Below are 18,096 nucleotides of genomic sequence, written 5' to 3' on the forward strand. Positions count from 1 at the left end.
TCTGAATCGACACATCGAGACATGCAATCTCCGATGGTTTCAGTAAACAGTCGCCATTAATTATGGCGTGGGGGATTCGTCGATTGAAGTGTTAGCACCAACTAGTTGACAGGTTCTACTTTTACCAGACTGGGCTTAAAGTAGGTACACTTAACTTTAAATTATTTTCTTTAAATTATCGGCTGTGGACCGAGAATAAAAACTAAATAAAATAAAATAATATTTTATGCTAACACCACCAACCACGATCGCGCCGCTGTAGCCGGACATACGTAGAAGTCGTATTTCAACTCCATGACGTCATATTCAAGCCTAGACGTGCGTCTTTACTCTTTGCTTTGCTTGGCAGTGAATGATTTCGCATTTGCACTTGCAGGTGCAATTGTGCTGCGGGATTTACGTTATTGGTAGTGATGTTTTTTTAGCTTTTAATCATCAAGATGTCTGGAAGAAAGCATTCTCAACTTGTGAGAAAAGAATATTTATCTCAATGGCCAGATTTGGAGCGCTCATCGAAGTCTCTGCACCACGTGTTTTGTCAAGTGTGCAAAAGTCATTTTTCAATTGCACATGGTGGAAGAAATGACTGTTTGCGGCATATTGAAGGTTCGCGGCATCGGCAAAATGCTGATGCATGCTCATCTACTAAGAATATTAAATCACTCTTTGCTTCCAAAGAAAACATGGACGTGGGAATTATTAAAGCTGAATCGCTGTTTACGAAATTTCTAGTGGAACATAATCTGCCGCTGTCTGCAGCGGATCATGCCGGCCCGCTCTTCAGGCGCATGTTCCCAGATTCGGACATAGCTTCCAAATATCGGTGTGCTCGTACAAAAACTACTGAAATAATCAAGTCTTTCGCCAAAAAAACGCAAGAGGATTTGTTTAACGTGATAAAAAGTAAAAAATTCACGAGCGCTACTGATCGTAGCAACTCTATTAGTAACGAAAAATTATATCCGATCGTCGTTACGTACTTTGAAGAGACTATCGGTAGAATCGAAACAACATTGCTTTCTCTTCCAAAATTAGAGAAAGATGGCACTGGAGAGAATATTTTTCTTCTACTTGATGAAGAATTTAAAAAACATGATGTGCCTTGGAAAAATTGTGTTGCATTTTCTGCTGATAATGCTTCAGTTATGCTTGGCGAGCACAAGGGTGTTGGATTGTTCATCAAAAAGGAAAATCCCAATACAGTCATTCATGGCTGTGCATGCCATTTGATACACTTGGCTGCTCATCGTGGAGCGAAAAAGATGACAGATTTCAATATTGAAAGTTTTTTAGTTGATGTGTTTTTTTATTTAAAGAAAAGCACAAAAAGGATTCAGCTTTTAAAACTATGTGAAGAAGAGTGCGAACTTCAAAATCGTAAAATATTGAAGTATGGTGTGACAAGATGGCTTTCCATGGGGAAAGCAATTGATAGGTTTTTAGAGTAGTGGGATGCCCTTAAGAAATTTTTTTGTGAAGAAGAGAAAAGTACATCCTCCAGTTTTTTAAAGCTGAAGGAAATTTTTGAATGCCCTTCAACTAAGCTTTATCTTTTGTTCTTACAGTCCGTTATTCCGCAGTTTCAAAACACAAATGTAATGATGCAACAGGAAGCGCCTCTCATCTACAAATGTAGAAGGGAAATGGAGAATTTATTTAAAACAATACTTTCCAGATTTATAAAGCCTAAAACGGTAATGGAATCTACTTCTGTTTTTGAAATTACGTTTTCGAAAAAAAAATTTCAGAAAGATGATTCTGAACTTGTCATTGGTGGGAAAGCCAGGCAGTTCATAAAGGATGAAAATTTGCCTGCTGCGGAATTGGAGAAGTTTTTATGCTGAAGCTTGCTCTTATATGGCTAAGAAATTTCTGTTAACGAATGACATTTATGAGCATACCAAAGTTTCTGATGTGTCTATTCGCCATGAAGTTAAATTTTCTTCAGTGAACTTTTGTTTAGATCTTTTTTATATTCCTGAAGGAGAAAGAGACAATACTGAAGCTGAATTTTCAACGTACCAGGTAGATCCTCTAAATGATGAGATTTTATTTGCTACACATTGCGATGAAGCTTGGTCACTAATTAGTGCACTAAAAAATTCCAATGGAGGATGAAAATTTGCCTGCTGCGGAATTGGAGAAGTTTTTATGCTGAAGCTTGCTCTTATATGGCTAAGAAATTTCTGTTAACGAATGACATTTATGAGCATACCGAAGTTTCTGATGTGTCTATTCGCCATGAAGTTAAATTTTCTTCAGTGAACTTTTGTTTAGATCTTTTTTATATTCCTGAAGGAGAAAGAGACAATACTGAAGTTGAATTTTCAACGTACCAGGTAGATCCTCTAAATGATGAGATTTTATTTGCTACACGTTGCGATGAAGCTTGGTCACTAATTGGTGCACTAAAAAATTCCAATGGTGAAAGTAAATACAAGTGCCTCCCTTCTTTAACGCTAATGATTCTTCTTTTGCCACACAGCAATGCTGCCTGTGAGAGAGTTTTTAGTATTGTCAAAAAAAATTTAACAGATTTTCGTTCAAGCATGAACTTAGCCACCTTAGAAGCGATTCTGGTTGAAAAATGCCAAAACTCTGGAACACCCTGTTTTGATACTGTTTTTTCTGAAGCTGATCTTAACAGAGCTAAGAGAGCGACTTATCTAGCCCACAATGAAAATTGCCAGCTATATACTGTACATATGTTTTAAAGTTTTAATTGAAATGTTAATTCATTCATACATTTTCTTTTCATAACGTTTATGATAGGGAAGTTTTAAATAATATGTCACCCAAGTTTTAAAATCTGTTGCTTCAAACATGTCTACAAGTTTTGACATAATATATTATCATATCTTAATGCGCTATTTACCAAAAATATTGCTTACTTAATTCTGTAGTGAAATTTTGAATGTAAATTTGTTTTTCTGTAAGTAAGGTTTCACAAAAATATATATTTCCATTTATTCTTATATTTTTAATTTGAATAGTGTTATTCTCATTGGGTAGTATTTAAAGTTGCTGTAAAGAAAAATATTTTATAAATTAAATGTCTGAAATAGTGTTTTTTTTTACTATGAAAAAGTACTATAAAAAAGTACATATACAATACACTTGAAAGTACTCTATTATACGTGTGACAAAATTAGCGATTTGCTCCTGAGATGCTTCTGAAGTACTTGGAATTTGCTCCTGAGAAGCTTGTTAGAATGTTGGCAGGTATGCAATTTTCTTCTTGCCCTGATGAAAGGGTTTGCTTACATAACCTCGAAACTGCTGTTTGCAGATTTATAAAACTCTTTTAATTGTTTTTATTTGTACTTGTATTAGAGGTGGATAATGTCGTTCATTTTAATAATTTGTTCATCAGAGGATCGTTCATCCTTTTGATCTGTTCATTTGAACGACTTTGTTCGTTTGAAAAAGTTGCTAGGGATCTCTCTGCACTACATACTCATGTACATTCGATCTGTTTCACTAAATCAGTAATATTCTTGGAAGGAAAGATAACTAAAATTATCTTAAAGAAAGAAAATATGCCTATAAAAAATGAATCAAAATACTTTATTCAGTTTTCGATGCATAAAGCAATTATAGTTCATTTTATAAGATATTTCTCAGTTGCCGAATGGTAAGACATGTTTTCTGTTCCAAAAATCGCAGATTCCATTTCAGTGTGTCAAAAAATTAAGTTATTAAATTTTTCCAGCTACAGCACTGTATATATACTTAGTATTACCAATAGACCATGTATAATGAAAAAAGTAACAACAAATACATTGGTAGCTTAGCCAGAGTACTAGATAACTTTATTTAAAAAAAAAAACTCACCTAAATATTAGGGAGCTTCAAAATTATTCCACAGTACCGATCAGAGCTGAAAGGAAAACAAAACGCAACACTGTTTTAAATGGGAAAAAAATTAAGACAGCAATAATCCTTTTTTAAATCTCTGGATATTTGATTGTAAAATAAGCGACTTGGGAGTCGTCAAGTAAGCTAAAAAATAATAGTTTAAAAGTTATAAAAAACATGCTTTTGTTGCAAAATGAACTAAAAAGTTTTTAAAAAATCTTTGGATGATAATTATCTAAAGTAATTGGCCTAACACTTAATTTTAATGTAATAAGAAAAACCGTGGGGTGCTGTTTATTTACATTTTTGCATAGACAACAAATGAAGAAATTCAAGACATCTGATTAGAAGTTCCCCACGCTTTTTGAGTTACAGTAAAATTAAGTGCTTGATCAATTACTTTATATACATTTCATCCAAAGATTAATTTTTACTTTTTAGTTCACTTTGCTGCAAAAGCATGTTTTTTTTTTTACTATTTTATTTTTAATTTTATTTTTTTTTTTTTCTGTTTAGCTTAACTTGTTTTATGAAAAAATATTCATTTCAACATAATTCATAATCTTTTACATTTATGAAATTTTTCTCAAAATAAACGACTGAAGGTCTCGGGCAGCATTCAAAAGGCGGTCCCACGCAGTCCTAAAAGAATAATTATACTCCTTAAAGTGTAATAGCCAAACTCTGAAAACATTCAACTGCGCCGATAAAATGCCTGTCGAGTAATTGTCTAATCCAGCTAATCCATCTCAATCGTCGACGGATGTGTGCGCAAATCATATTTATATAACTTTGAAGATTTGAGATACATTTTGATAAAAGTTTTGCTCAACAATGGCCTGATCAATAATGAATTGCCAATTGAAGGCTCACGGCATGAAATTAGTTTAAAACATTTATAACTCATGCTCTAATTACATTGGAACAAATTTTGTTTGATTCAGAAAAATCAAAGGCTTTTATAGATATCTTTAAACAAGTTTTGTGAGCATTTTTAAATATTTTTCTTCAATTTTTTTCTTCACATTGTTGGATTTTTGCCAAAATGTTGATTAAAATTGGAATAAACTAACAATTAATAATTAATTTGATTATAGAATATTGCATTGACATCAGGTCTGAGGTCGCATGCCAAATTTCAAGATTCCAATTGCTTGAAGTGCGCGAAATTTGAGTTGCAAGATTCCATTACCAGATACATACATTCATACAGTTGAAGCTAATAAAAGCGTGTTAATAATTTAAAAAAAAAAAAGCCAAATCAATATAGATAGTAGTTGATAGGGCTGTTATAGAGAACAAAAGAATGGCCAGAGAAGTGATAAAACATATTTTTAGAAAAAATTTTGGCGACAGAAAGAGCAAGAACTTTTTTAGCAGTTGCGTGGGACAGGAAATGGGCATGGAAGTGTTATGGATAACAACTCAGACTCTTAGCATTGATATTCAAGCAAAGACCAATTTTGTATGCAGGGCTCAATTTCTAACGCAAAGAGTACGGATTAGGAGGGCATGAAAAAAAATTCGTTTTTCGAAACGTCTGGGATCTCAAAAGTTGCCTTTTAGCATCAATAGATCACCCCTAAAATTTTAGCCTTCTAGGATATCATCTTTAGGTTCCAAAATCGTCCCAAAAATGTCAAAAAATGCAACAAAAAAAAATGAATTTTTGAAACTAAATTTTACAAAATTTAAAATTTATGGTTTTAAAAATGTTTGAAAGGGTAAATGCCAAGTCTTGGTAACATTAATATCTCATAAAAGTTATACTTAAATAGAGATATTTCTTTAAATTTCCAGAAAGCAGAAAAATAAACCAGGGAAGAAAAACAGGTCGAATTTTGGTTTATTTTGCTGCTTTTTGGAAACTTAAAGAAATTATTCTATTGAAGTAAAACTTTTATGAGATATTAATGTTACCAAGAGTTAGCATTTACCCCCTCAAACCTTTTTGAAAATGTATATTTTCAGCTTTGCAAAAAATTAAAAAAAAAAGATTTTTTTTTTTTTTTTGACATTTTTGGGGCAATTTTTTGACCTAAAGATATTATCCTATGAGGCTAAAATTTTAAATGTAATCTATTGATGCTAAAAGGCAACTTTAGAGATTCCAGGCGTTTCAAACTTCGAAAAAAAATTTTTTTTTCTCTACACCCTAGTGCAGATGCTTTTTACTAGTTGAAATCTATTTATATTTATAAATAGCCTAAAATTTGTCTAAAATGTTAAAATTCATGAAAAGAAGTGCAGGAGCTCAGCTACTGTGAGCTCCCATGCAAATTAAGCTCAAGCTGTATGTCTAATAAGAGCACTACTGAGGTATGATATGAAATAACAGAATGTAGCCTTAAGAGCCTTAATTTAATAGGGAAGTAAACCTTCAAAACTCTTTTTTTCAATGAGCAAATGATGGGGGATCTAAAAGAGAATCTTATCTCTAATTTAAAAAGATGCAGTATTCAACAAATTTTATTTCTCATTTTAAGATGTTTTATTACTTTATGAGTTGCATAAAATAATTTTGTTTGCTCCTTCTCTCATGCAAGGCATTAAATGTGACTAGTTTTCTTTTTCTTTTCTTTTTTTTTTTTTTTTTTTGTAATCATAATAATATTTTTTTTTTTTTAGATGAAGTGAAACGTGAGAGAGACTTTTACAAACGAAGAGGGATGCCTTATCCTAAAATACTGCCTAGTAAGTAGAAGTTGAATATCTTAATTAAAATATATTTCAGGTTAGCTCAGTGATCTAAAGTAACCTGCTACAAGTAGCAAAACCATGGGTACCCATAGAGGGGGTAAGTAGAGGCTCAAGCCCCACCCCCTTTGAAATCGGAACTGCCTTGCTTTTAGTACTTTTTTGTTTGCAAAAATGTAAAAACATTTCTTCTCCAGCCGTTAATGAATAAGTCATTGAAAATATCAATTTTTGATAACTCTAATCTGTACTAAAATTGGTTTCCGTGGGGCAAATATCCTACTAAATCATGGGGAGAATACTAACTACTAACTCCCCCCCCCCTTAAAATTTTGCATATGGGCGCCCATGAGCGAAAATACTGTAGTCACTGAGTAAACTACAACAACGTGTATACATGTACAAATAAAAGAGTTAAAAACTAAGCAAACAGCTGTTTTGTGGCTATAAAATAGATCCTCTTCATCGGATCATTCAAAAAGGAAAAAAAATGGTCCACAAAGTCCAAACTAATGAACAAATCTATTGCACTTGGCCGTTAGTTTGGGGGGAGGGTTTTGGGGTTACTACTTTCACAAAATAAATAAATAAATAAATAAAACTCTTGCACATTCTAAAAGAGAATTACTCAGTTTATATTTGTTTACATGAATATGCACTTTGAAAACTTATAAAGTTATATATAAAATAGGTTTTTGAATTCTTTTCAAACAAATAAATTAGAAGTTGGCAGGATACTGTATTTAGATGAAATATTTTAATTTGAAACAAAGCCACCAAAACAATGAGGATCAGATGCACTTAGGCGGATGAACTTTCTTACCTTGTCAAGAAAACTTTTAATCTAAAAAGACCAACCCCCCCTCCCCTCCTTCACAGTTTATGGCACATTTTATGTAATTTTCAATAGTTTGCATTGCAATAAATGTCCAATTCTATATTTGGAGACTTTGTTAATTAAGAGTTTTGTCTGCTTTCATCTTGCAAATGACCAAACATAGTGACTACGTAAAACATTTAAGATAATTAAATTTTGGAATTTGTTGCATAATAAAATTGGGACATTCCAAGTTTACTTGCAGATTTTTTTTTTTTTTTTTTTTTTGCATCATAATTACAGCTTTATATTAGTTTATAATGTTTCAACTTTAAGAAATAGATTGCAGCAGAGCTTAATGTTTACTAGTTGAAACAGAAAACAAGTTTAAAAATGCATGATACATGTGAGAATTTGTAACCTCTGTTACAGGACTACGTGTTGAATTTTCTTATTTATAAAGGCAAGTGACAAAAGGAAACTCAGTATTTCTGAATAAAATTGTTGTCCTCAATTAAGTTAAAACTGAAAACTTGTTTAAATATCTTTGAGGTGGATAAAAAACTTAAAACTCTAAATTAGCATATGTTATCCATATGTAGTTATTTACTCTTAACTTTTCCATAAAATTTATTCATCTAAACCTTTTTTTTTTTTTTTGTGTGTGTGTGTGTGTGATTTTTTTTCTCTTAACTTAAACCATATTTATTTATTTATTTTAATTGAAACATAAGTGTGGACTGAACACTTCAAGAAAATTTATGCTCTAAGTTAATTGGCAACTACATTTTGAAATAAGTTTACATTTGCTATATTTGAAAAAAATAGTTGTAGTTAATTTTTAAAAAATATATTTCTTCTTTCCAATGTGTTTGCCATATATCAATTAAGATACATATCCTAATTTTTTATGGTTAAATAGCCTAATTGTTTATTTATTTATTTTATATACTTGATAAAAATGCCTGAGATTTTTGTATTATTATTTACTTGAAACAAGACTTGTAAAACCTATAAAAACATACCATACATTTTTTACCAATATCTTCAAATTGTTGTTACGCAAAATGTGTTGCTCAGATTAACTTTTCCTCATTTTTCACCTGTTAAAAAGCAACTTTTCAGATTTCCTTGATTTTTTTTTTTTTTTTTTGATATGTGCTTGCTAAAAACTTTTATTTTTTTATTTGTTTATTTTTTCAAAAAACGGTATTGATAATGTATATGTTCCTAGAACCTGTTTCACTTTCATTATAAACTATTTTATTTCAATGCATTCTACTTTTTACATCAGATAATTGTATCGAAAAAGAACCTGGCTCTCAGTCATCTTCTTCGAAAGTGGAGGACTCAGACTATCACAGGTCTGATGAACAAGTGAATATACTGCTTGAAGCACAAACTACTGCTTTGAAGCAAATGAGAAGGAAATTTATACGATGCTCTGCTCAAGTTACTGTGACTCATTTGAAAAAGTTTATTGCGAAGAAAGTTTTTAACAATATGGATAAATATCGTGAGGTATTTTGATCTCTTGTTATTTCTTATAATTTAGATACTTTCATTTGCTGTGTCATCTTGTGGAATGTCAATCCTTTTGAAATATTTAAAGTAATCTTAAGACTAGTGAATGTATTGCAAAGAAAATTCTATTTACTGATTTAAAATCACCTAAATTTTTCAGATTTTTGAAAGTAGGATAATTGAGTATTCTCACTTTAGAAATTAAAAAAAAAATTCAAATATAAAAATAATATGATTGCATGCATTCTAATAAAATGTATAAAATGTAGTGCAAAACTTTCATCAAAAGTCTTAAGATTACTACCTTTGTTTATTTATTTGTTTCTTAAATCATAAAAAAAAATGAATTTGATTTTAAAAAAATACAAATATATTACTCCTTATAAAAAGTGTGTAGTAATTTTTCTCAAGAACTCAAGTCGCAAAAATTTGAAACTCTGTTTAATTTGTTATGCTTTATGTGTATTTTAAATTATATTTTTTAATATGAATTTTTTTTTACATTTAAATCTGAAATTTAAATATTTTATTAATCATATGACTTCCTTAATTACATACAATCTTTACTAATAATAAAGCTGAAAGTCTGTCTCTGGATATCTGTTGGGATCTCCATCTGGATGTCTGTTACACGCATAGTGCATAAACTGTTCCACCAATTTTCATAAAATTTCACGCAAAAGTTTTTCGTAGCATAGGGTTGAACACCTCGAAGAGATTTTTCGAATTTCAACTTTGTTCTTTCTGTGAAAAATGAAATATTTTTCTAATGAAATATTTTCTATTCGATTATTAAAAATATTTTTGATCAAATAAATAAGTAAATAAAAGAAAAAATGAATAAATGAAAAGAAAATGGAACAATAAACGAATAATTAAATAAATTAATTATTTAATGTATGAAGAAAAATAAATGAGCAAGTAAAAGAGTGAATGAATAAGAAAATAAGAGAATGAATGAATAAATAAGTGAATTACTAAAGGAAGGTATGTAAATATATTAATTAATACATGAATATGTAAGTGTTTTAGTAAATGATTGAGTGAGTAAACGAAATTAGCTATTTCACTTTGCCCCGCATGCACTCGACTACTTGAGCAAAATATTTAAAACACAAATAAGTTCCATATTAACTAAATAAGTATTGCACTTCATATTAGGCGGTCTCAATTAATACTTAAAATGTAAATAACAAGAACTTCATTATTTTATTATGTAAAAAATAATTTTCGACTTTCAACAAAAACTACAATTAGAGAATCAATTTTTAAAAATTGCCTGTATCATCATATACTTTAATATTCGGCAGTATTTTTTTCCTGACTGGAATAGACTACATGTGCAACTATATTGTTAAAATATTACCAGATAAGTGTCGCTAAATGCAGAGTAAATGTTTGACCTTTTCCCTTTGTCCCACATTACCCTACAGTTAAGCTTCAATGCTTATGTTCAATGACCTCAACCCGTAGCTACCAGTCTGTTGATCACATGATAGCTAATGACATCAGCAGCTACTAACCAGTTGTTCACCAACCAATGCTTCATCGAATGCTTTCAGTTGATCACCGATTACTTGCACAGACGAATAACACGCATGTGAAAAATACTTATGATTGACAGAAATGTCACATAATTCAATCAACCAGCTTAAATTTCGGTCGACCAGTAGATCTACCGGTGAGGCTAGCATCGGTAGCAACCAGTTAACCGGTAACTCTCATAGAATGTTTCGGTTAGCCACCAGTCGAAGCCGTCCGATGCACCCAATGAATCCCCATTAACAATCTATTTTCTAAGGCACCACTTTTCTTCCCTATTTGCTCAGGCGCTAAAGATCCTCTAGGAGAGCCCATCAAAACCTCTCACAATGACTGGTAAATCTATGAACTCAGCATCAGCAAATGAAGGAATTTTCATTGAGAGAAAACAAAAAAAGAGATAAGGAAAGAAAAGTAACATATCAGTCTACTCTTGCTTATGAAAGTGGAAAGAAACCAGAGTACAGGGTTAAAATACATTTTTCTGGGGGGGGGAGGAGTTCAAGTGAATTCCTTTTTTATACCCACTCTGTTTAGAGTTCTAAAATTACAAAAAGAAAGGAGTAGTTTTTAGCACCCTTAGGAATCTAAGGCGACACTTGTAAATCTCGCTGAAGGTCAAGCATGTGTCTGTCATTGTGGGAGGTTGTACAGCAATTTACAAATAGAACAGGGTACTGTAAACAAAGTTTTTTGCTCTTAAGGAATAGATTTTCAGCATGCAAATTATCAATAAACCACTAAATCAACTTATGCAGCAGAATATTTTCTTGAACCAAAATCAAGTGAAACCAGCAGCAAACAGCACCAAAATGAAAAAAACTCATTGATAAAGCACGTATTGACAAGAATTTTTTTCTTTTGTTTCTCTTGAAAATTTGCTTTGTTTATGTTTTTTATTTTAATTATATATTAGCATAAAGCATCCTTGACCATTTTTCATTAAATAGCTGGTATTTTTTAATTTTAAAATAAAGCTTTTTTATTCTGTATTACATGCTTTACTTCTGTATAAACATAAAATTACCCATTGTAACCCACCTGATTCCACTATATTACAAATTTTTGTATGATTACATGTAGTTGACTTTTATTTTTCATATAACTGATGTTTTACTAAATCAATGCAATCAATGTTCTCTAATCTATTCAACTTCGGACCAATTTTTGTGGATTGTAGAAAACATTTTTTTTTAATTGTAACGTTTTATTTCAAGGGATTTTTGTTGGGAAAAAATGTTGCATTACATCGCTAGTAAAAATGAAATCTATTAATAATTAAAATCATGTATTTTTCAAGTGTAATTTTTATAATACCAAATTGTCAAATGTTCATTTTTTGTATTGTTGCAACTAGTTTTATTGACAGTTTAGTTGAGCATAGCGATTATAAAGGGGTTATGAAATCAGTGTACGATATTCACAAGAATTACAAATCATTGCATCTACATGTTATCATACCTGCCAACTCTTCTGTTTTTGATGGAAGACTTCCTTTTTTGTTGCCATCTTCCGTCCTTCCGGCCAGAAAATAAAATCTTCTGTTTTTTGCGTTTTCGGTAAGGTTGCGTTCGATGAGCGACCGGTTGAAATAATGACGTCACCTCCAATGCTTTGTTAATAGCTGACGTCGTTGCTTTCACTTGATTAACGACCAGTCGCTACCGGTCGTGCTCGTCAAACGCAAGCTAACTTGTTTCCCTCATTCTTTTCTGCTTTGCGAAATTGTTTTACTAAGAGATGGCAGCGATACAAATGAAGATAAAAGCATCGCAATCAAAACCTAACGTCATGCCTCGGAAGAAGAGAATGATGAATCACAGCGCAGGGAAATAGCGACCCGCTTCCCTGTACGACGGTCCTGTAGAGGCACAGCTGTGCGCTCTTTGCTGTTTTGTTTACGCAACACTACTCTTTTGTTTGTTTTTCGAACGTCCTTTTAAGTATGGAAAAAAAAACAATATCTGAAACATTATAGAGACATATATGCGCGTGAATTTAGCTGGATGAAAAATCGAATTGTGGCGATTCGTATGTGTTTTGCACTATATGTTCCACTGACTTCAAGATATGCTATGGCGCTAAAAGTGATATAGTACAGCACCAAAACCGGCAAAGGCACGTGGATAAAGCAAAGCTGATTGATGATAATCAGTCGCAGAAAATAAGTGGATTTTTCTCCAGTGCAACTACTAATGTGGACAATTCAGCGATTAATGCAGAATGCCTCGTTACTAGTTTCTTAGTGGAGCACAATATACCGTTGAGTGTCGCCGACCACGCTGGTCCGCTATTCAAGAAAATGTTTAGTGATTCCAATATTGCAAAAAAATATGCTTGTGGACGAACTGAAACTTCTGCAATAGTTGGTGTTTTTGCCTCTGAAAGGATTGAAGAATTCGTAACTTCCCTGCAAAAATTGCCATTTTCAGTTGGAATTGATGGTGGCAATGATACAGATTGCAATTCTCCAGAGTGTTTTTTTTTTTAATTTATTTATTCTTTTCATATAGCACGACTCTAGTAACTTGAAGCTTGAGCTTGAACAAACTCAAGTATATTGTGTTCAAAGACATGAAATTTTTAGATTACCACAATGCCAGGTCAATGATCATTATCACAGTGCAAACATCCTAATTTTAACAAATGGAGTCGTTTAAGCCAAAGATCAAATATTAACTTATCAGAGCCAGACTATTGATCTTTGCGCTGCATTTTGCTCTTTTTTTATTTAATTTTTGCTGAATTTTATAAACATTTGTTATGTCTTGATATGACATAATTTCATAATTAACGAAAATTTAAAATTACATGTTGGAGGATGACATTTTTTTGTCTTTTTAAGCTTTGGTTGATAGCAAAGATTGAAATTGCAACTTGTTTTTAGAGAAAAATTCTTCAGTATTTACGTGTAAAAAAGAAAAAAGACAGATTTTATAGAGTTGCAGACTAGTATATGCAGGCAAGCCTTCTTTGTATTATGCTAATTAATAATTTTTGAAAAAAAATTTTTTTTTTTCAGGTTGACATTTTGTGCAATGAAGAAATATTAGGCAAGGATCATACATTGAAATTCGTTTGTGTAACTCGATGGAGGTTTAAGGTATTTTCCCATTACTTTTTTTTCAAGGAAAAACATTTGTTACTTGTTAATGAGTTTGTTTCAGTGTAATGATATATTTTTAAAGAAGAAAACATTTTAAAATCAAAAATCTTGTCTTATATCTATTCCTGTATTATATTTAATTGTATGAAAACATTTAGCATGAGTAAAAGCAAAAATAAATTTGCCAATCACTTACTGCATGCATCAGCAAAAAGTTATCTGGTATAAAATACTTTTGCTTATAGCTTACATTGAGTAGCATGGTTCAGCAAAACATGTAAAAGAAAAGTTTTTCTTACATTTCACAAGCCTCCCCTCATTTTTTTTTAGACTTGGGGATAGTAATATTCTGAAATATAGTTTCTAAATCTGAGCTAAAACTTTTACAGCATAATACCATTTCTAAGTCTAAAAACAAAGTAGGGGATATCCTGGACTCTAGCTGAAAAAGAGTTATTTTTGAACCACCCTAAGGGGCAAAGCCTCTTTACTTTTGAAAGTGAGGGAGCAGTTGCCCCCCTTGCCCCTTTGTATTAGCCTAGCCACCTATGCTATTCCAAACTACTTTAAATCTGTTATAGATTGCAATGTCGGAAGAACTTGAAAGACAAAAATATAAAATAAATGTTTTTGCCAAGACCAATTCCATTACGACTAACTACTGTCCACCCCCGAGAAGTTGAGCCATGGCCTTGAACAATTCTATTTCTTTCAAGGGAGAGCAATCAGTAAGAAAAGGAATTGTAAGGTGCAAAGTTGGGCTACAATTGCAAATCTTTTATTGGTGAGAACATCCTGTACCACTGGCTACTTACCTGAATTATATTGTTTGTCAAATGGGCATTAACACTGCAAACTAAATCTACAAGTTTTCAGCCGTTTTTCCTCGCCCCTATTTCAGCAAATGGGATCTTTTGATTGATCGGGCAACGCAGCTCAACTTGTCAGAGGTGAACAGTACAGTGGTGGTAATAATTATGAGGATAGCAAAATTTCACAGAAAAATAATATTTTTTAAATAATTCAGTGAAGTTTATGCACAAAATGCCTTTTTATGCTAGAACATTTGAAAATACAAAGTATAAATGTTTTGTCTTGATTAATAAAAAAAATGTCATTTTCAAAACTGGACAAAATTATAAGGACAATAATCATTTTGCCCTGAAAAACTCTAGTAACTAATAATAGCCCCCTTTTTGCAATCACTTAAATCAGTCTTGATGTTATGAAAGATGAAAGTCGTTTTTGGAAATTTTTATCCTAGCTTTTTCAATCTAGAAAATCAGTTGTTACCTTTTTCGATATTGAATACAGTTTTTTCATACTCTGTGTGCCAGAATGCCTCACAAAGTTTCCATTAAATTTAGATCAAGCCTTTTTTCTGGCCAGTACAGTAATTTCACGAAATAAGCAACAAGCAATGTAATGTGTCAAAAATATGTAATTAAGCGTTATCCTGCTGAAACAAATTGTTTAAATTTGTAATTAATGGGTATATGGTTTACAAAAATATCGCTCAGTACATCAACATTACTCTCAGGATTCATTCTGCTCTGCATAGAAAAATTCAGTATAGTTTCTGCCCAATGTGAAACTTCCTCAGACCATTATCAAGATCTCTTGATACACGCTTTGAGATTTTTCCTTTTCAGAGATGGTTTCAGAAGTGGCAAAAACCGTCTCCTGTATTCTAATTAAACTTTTTTTCATCAGGAAAGATTACATTATCCTGCTTTTTTCCTACAACATATTTTTGACATGCTCAACCCTTGGTCTCTTACGAACATTTTAAAGAGTTGGTCGGGATATCAGTTTCACATTATGACACTTTTTCTCTTTTGTGAAACATGTTGAACAGTTCAAGAACTGTAATATAAGTTAAATTCCCTTCTAATATCTCATGATGTAGGTTTTTTGGAACAAGCTCATCATAATAGCTCTTGTTTCACACATACAGAAACAGAAGATGTTCGTTCAGAAAGAAGACCTGTTCATTTTTGTGGTTCTTATTTGCCGGGATTTTTGAAAAAGCTCTAAATGACAGAGCTCTATACATTCAGATTTGTTGCTATTTGATGTTCAGTGAGTCATGAATTTTTCCTTTCCTCAAATACTTAAGTTTAGTATCTAACAGCATAACTAAAAATAGAATAACATTCCCAATCTCATACTAAACAGTTATATTGTTGTGTAGTACAGTGTGCAGAATAAAAAAACAAATTTGGCTTAGAACACAGAAATTTGACTGTCCTTACAATATTTTCCATATAACAGGGATATCTAAACATCATTCTATGAATTCAAAATTGCTATGTATTTCCAGTAAAAGTAAAAAAAAAAGGTCCCATTCCAATCATAAGATTTGCATTAATTAAACTTAGATTGAGTCTTTTGTCAGGCCAGATACGTAATTGAGCATCAAGACAGGATTTTGATTTTTGAGAAACATGTCACTAGGCATTATCCTGCTAAAACAAGTTGTCTCCAATAGTACTTAAGGGTGCTTTTGATTTAAAAAAAAACATTGCTCAGGACATCAACATTACTCTCAGAATCCTTTCCAGTCTTCACAAAAATATTGGAGTAGTTTCCAGCCGTTGCGAAACTTCCTCAGACCATGACTGAACCACCTCCACCCCTTCACAGAAATCATATCAGAAGTAGCAAAAACCATTTTGTCTATCCCAATGAAACTTTTTCTCATCAGAAAAAATTACTCTATCCCATATTTTACCTACAATAACATATTTTTGGCATGCTCAACTTTGGCCTCTTTGAACTTTTTTAAGTCTGTCACAACATTAGTTTCACATAATGAAACATTTTCTCTTTTTGTAAAAGATGTTGAACAGTTCAAGCACTGCATCGTAACTTGGAATTCCTTACAAAAATCTCTTGATGTTTGTTTTTTGGAGCAAGCTCGTCTCTTATTATCATTATTATGATACACACAGAAAAGGAAGATTTCCTACCTTTTCATCTTTGTCGTCCTTATTTGTCAGAATTTTTGAGAAAGCTATAAATGACCTATCTCTTTCTTTTCAAATTTGTTACGATTTGACCTACCGTATGCCCTGAAATTTTTTCAGTTACCACTTTCCTTATCTCAATTTCTTTAAGGTTAATACCGAGCAAAATGGCTGTAAAAATAGAACATGACTTCTCCAATAGTTTACAATCGCAAAGCATTTGCAGTTTACAGAACCAAAAACAAGCAAAATTTGCTTTTTAGAACACAAAAATTCTAATTGTCCTTATAGTTTTCCCCATCTCACAAGGATGTCTAAATTCAAACTTCCTTCTACGAATAAGAAATTCCTTTGTATTTCCAATAAATGTAATAAAAAAAGTTTCATTTACTATTAGTTTCTAGTCATAAAATTTGTATAACTTTAGGACCAAGTGCAGCCAAGATTTGATTTTTTTTTTTTTTTCTCATTATTTTTGCCACCACTGTAGCCAGAGAACTTTGCATTCAAGTTTTCTTTCAAGTAAAGAACAGACTCAATTAAAAAAAAACTGATGTTTACACTAATTGTGTCAAGGTATTGATTGTACCAATTTACAGGGTTCATACTTCCTTTAAAAACCCTTAAGAAACCCTTAATTTCATCAAACAAAATTAAGATCCCTAAAAAACCCTTAAAAAGTCCTTAATTTTCAGAAAATTTCTTTAATTTTTTAAAAACTATATCAAGTTTGTTCTTATTTTTTCTCTCCCCTCCCCCCCTCCTCAAATCTTCATCCTCCGCGTTATCTGCCGTAAATGTATGCTGGGAAACTTGCCAACAATGTCAAACATGTGTTTCACAGAAAATTGCATGCCTTGTTTAAAATTCCAATCTTTATGAATCCTGCAAATATTTCAATCATTTTCAATCTTGGAAGGTTTTTTAACCAACTTCACAAAAGGAGGTTATGATTTTGTCTTGCGGCTTTTTATGTATGTTTTCGTATTAGGGCAGTTCTCAAAAGGTGGGAACAAAAAAGTTAACTTTGAGCAATTTCAAAACTTTTCAAATTTGACATCAATATTGCTTTTATTCTGCAGGGTGTCCCAAAAGGTCGTTTACAAACTTAACATGCGGGTCTGTCATATCATGACGAGCAAGATTTACATAGGAACTTGTATCCGAAAGTGCAAACTGAGACCGCTAGAGGGCGATAAGTGAAGGTTTGTATGTGGAGAAAAAAAATGAGATCGACAGCGGTGTTAATATGATTTTTATTACAAAACATCATTACATCACAGCAAATGTTCAAAATTCCTTCCATTTGCCAGAATGCACGTTTCACAGCGTCGGCGCATGGATTCACGAACCCGTTTAAATTAGCCAGGAGTGTCACGGACACGTGCTGCCGCTTCTGCGATCCTGGCGATAAGATCCATGTCCGATGTTACGGGTGTCTCGTTCACTAAGGCCTTCATGTGTCCCCACAGGTAAAAATCGAGGGGAGTCAGGTCGGGGGAACGCGGCGGCCATTGGACTGGTCCGCGTCTACCGATCCAGCGATTAGGATAAGTCCGATCGAGGTATTGTCGAACAGAGTT

At 32.2% G+C, this 18,096-nt stretch overlaps 1 protein-coding gene across 1 annotated transcript in view; it reads left to right on the forward strand.

Annotated features, from left to right (window-relative positions):
* Window positions 1–18,096, forward strand: part of LOC129218831 (polycomb group RING finger protein 3-like) — a 92,519-nt gene that overhangs the window by 60,554 nt on the left and 13,869 nt on the right. Inside the window, 3 exon segments of the mRNA XM_054853153.1 lie at window positions 6,487–6,552; window positions 8,667–8,893; window positions 13,461–13,541. Coding sequence (XP_054709128.1) covers window positions 6,487–6,552; window positions 8,667–8,893; window positions 13,461–13,541 — 374 coding nt within the window.

The sequence above is a fragment of the Uloborus diversus genome, chromosome 3, assembly GCF_026930045.1.
Source record: "Uloborus diversus isolate 005 chromosome 3, Udiv.v.3.1, whole genome shotgun sequence".
NCBI lineage: Eukaryota > Metazoa > Arthropoda > Arachnida > Araneae > Uloboridae > Uloborus > Uloborus diversus.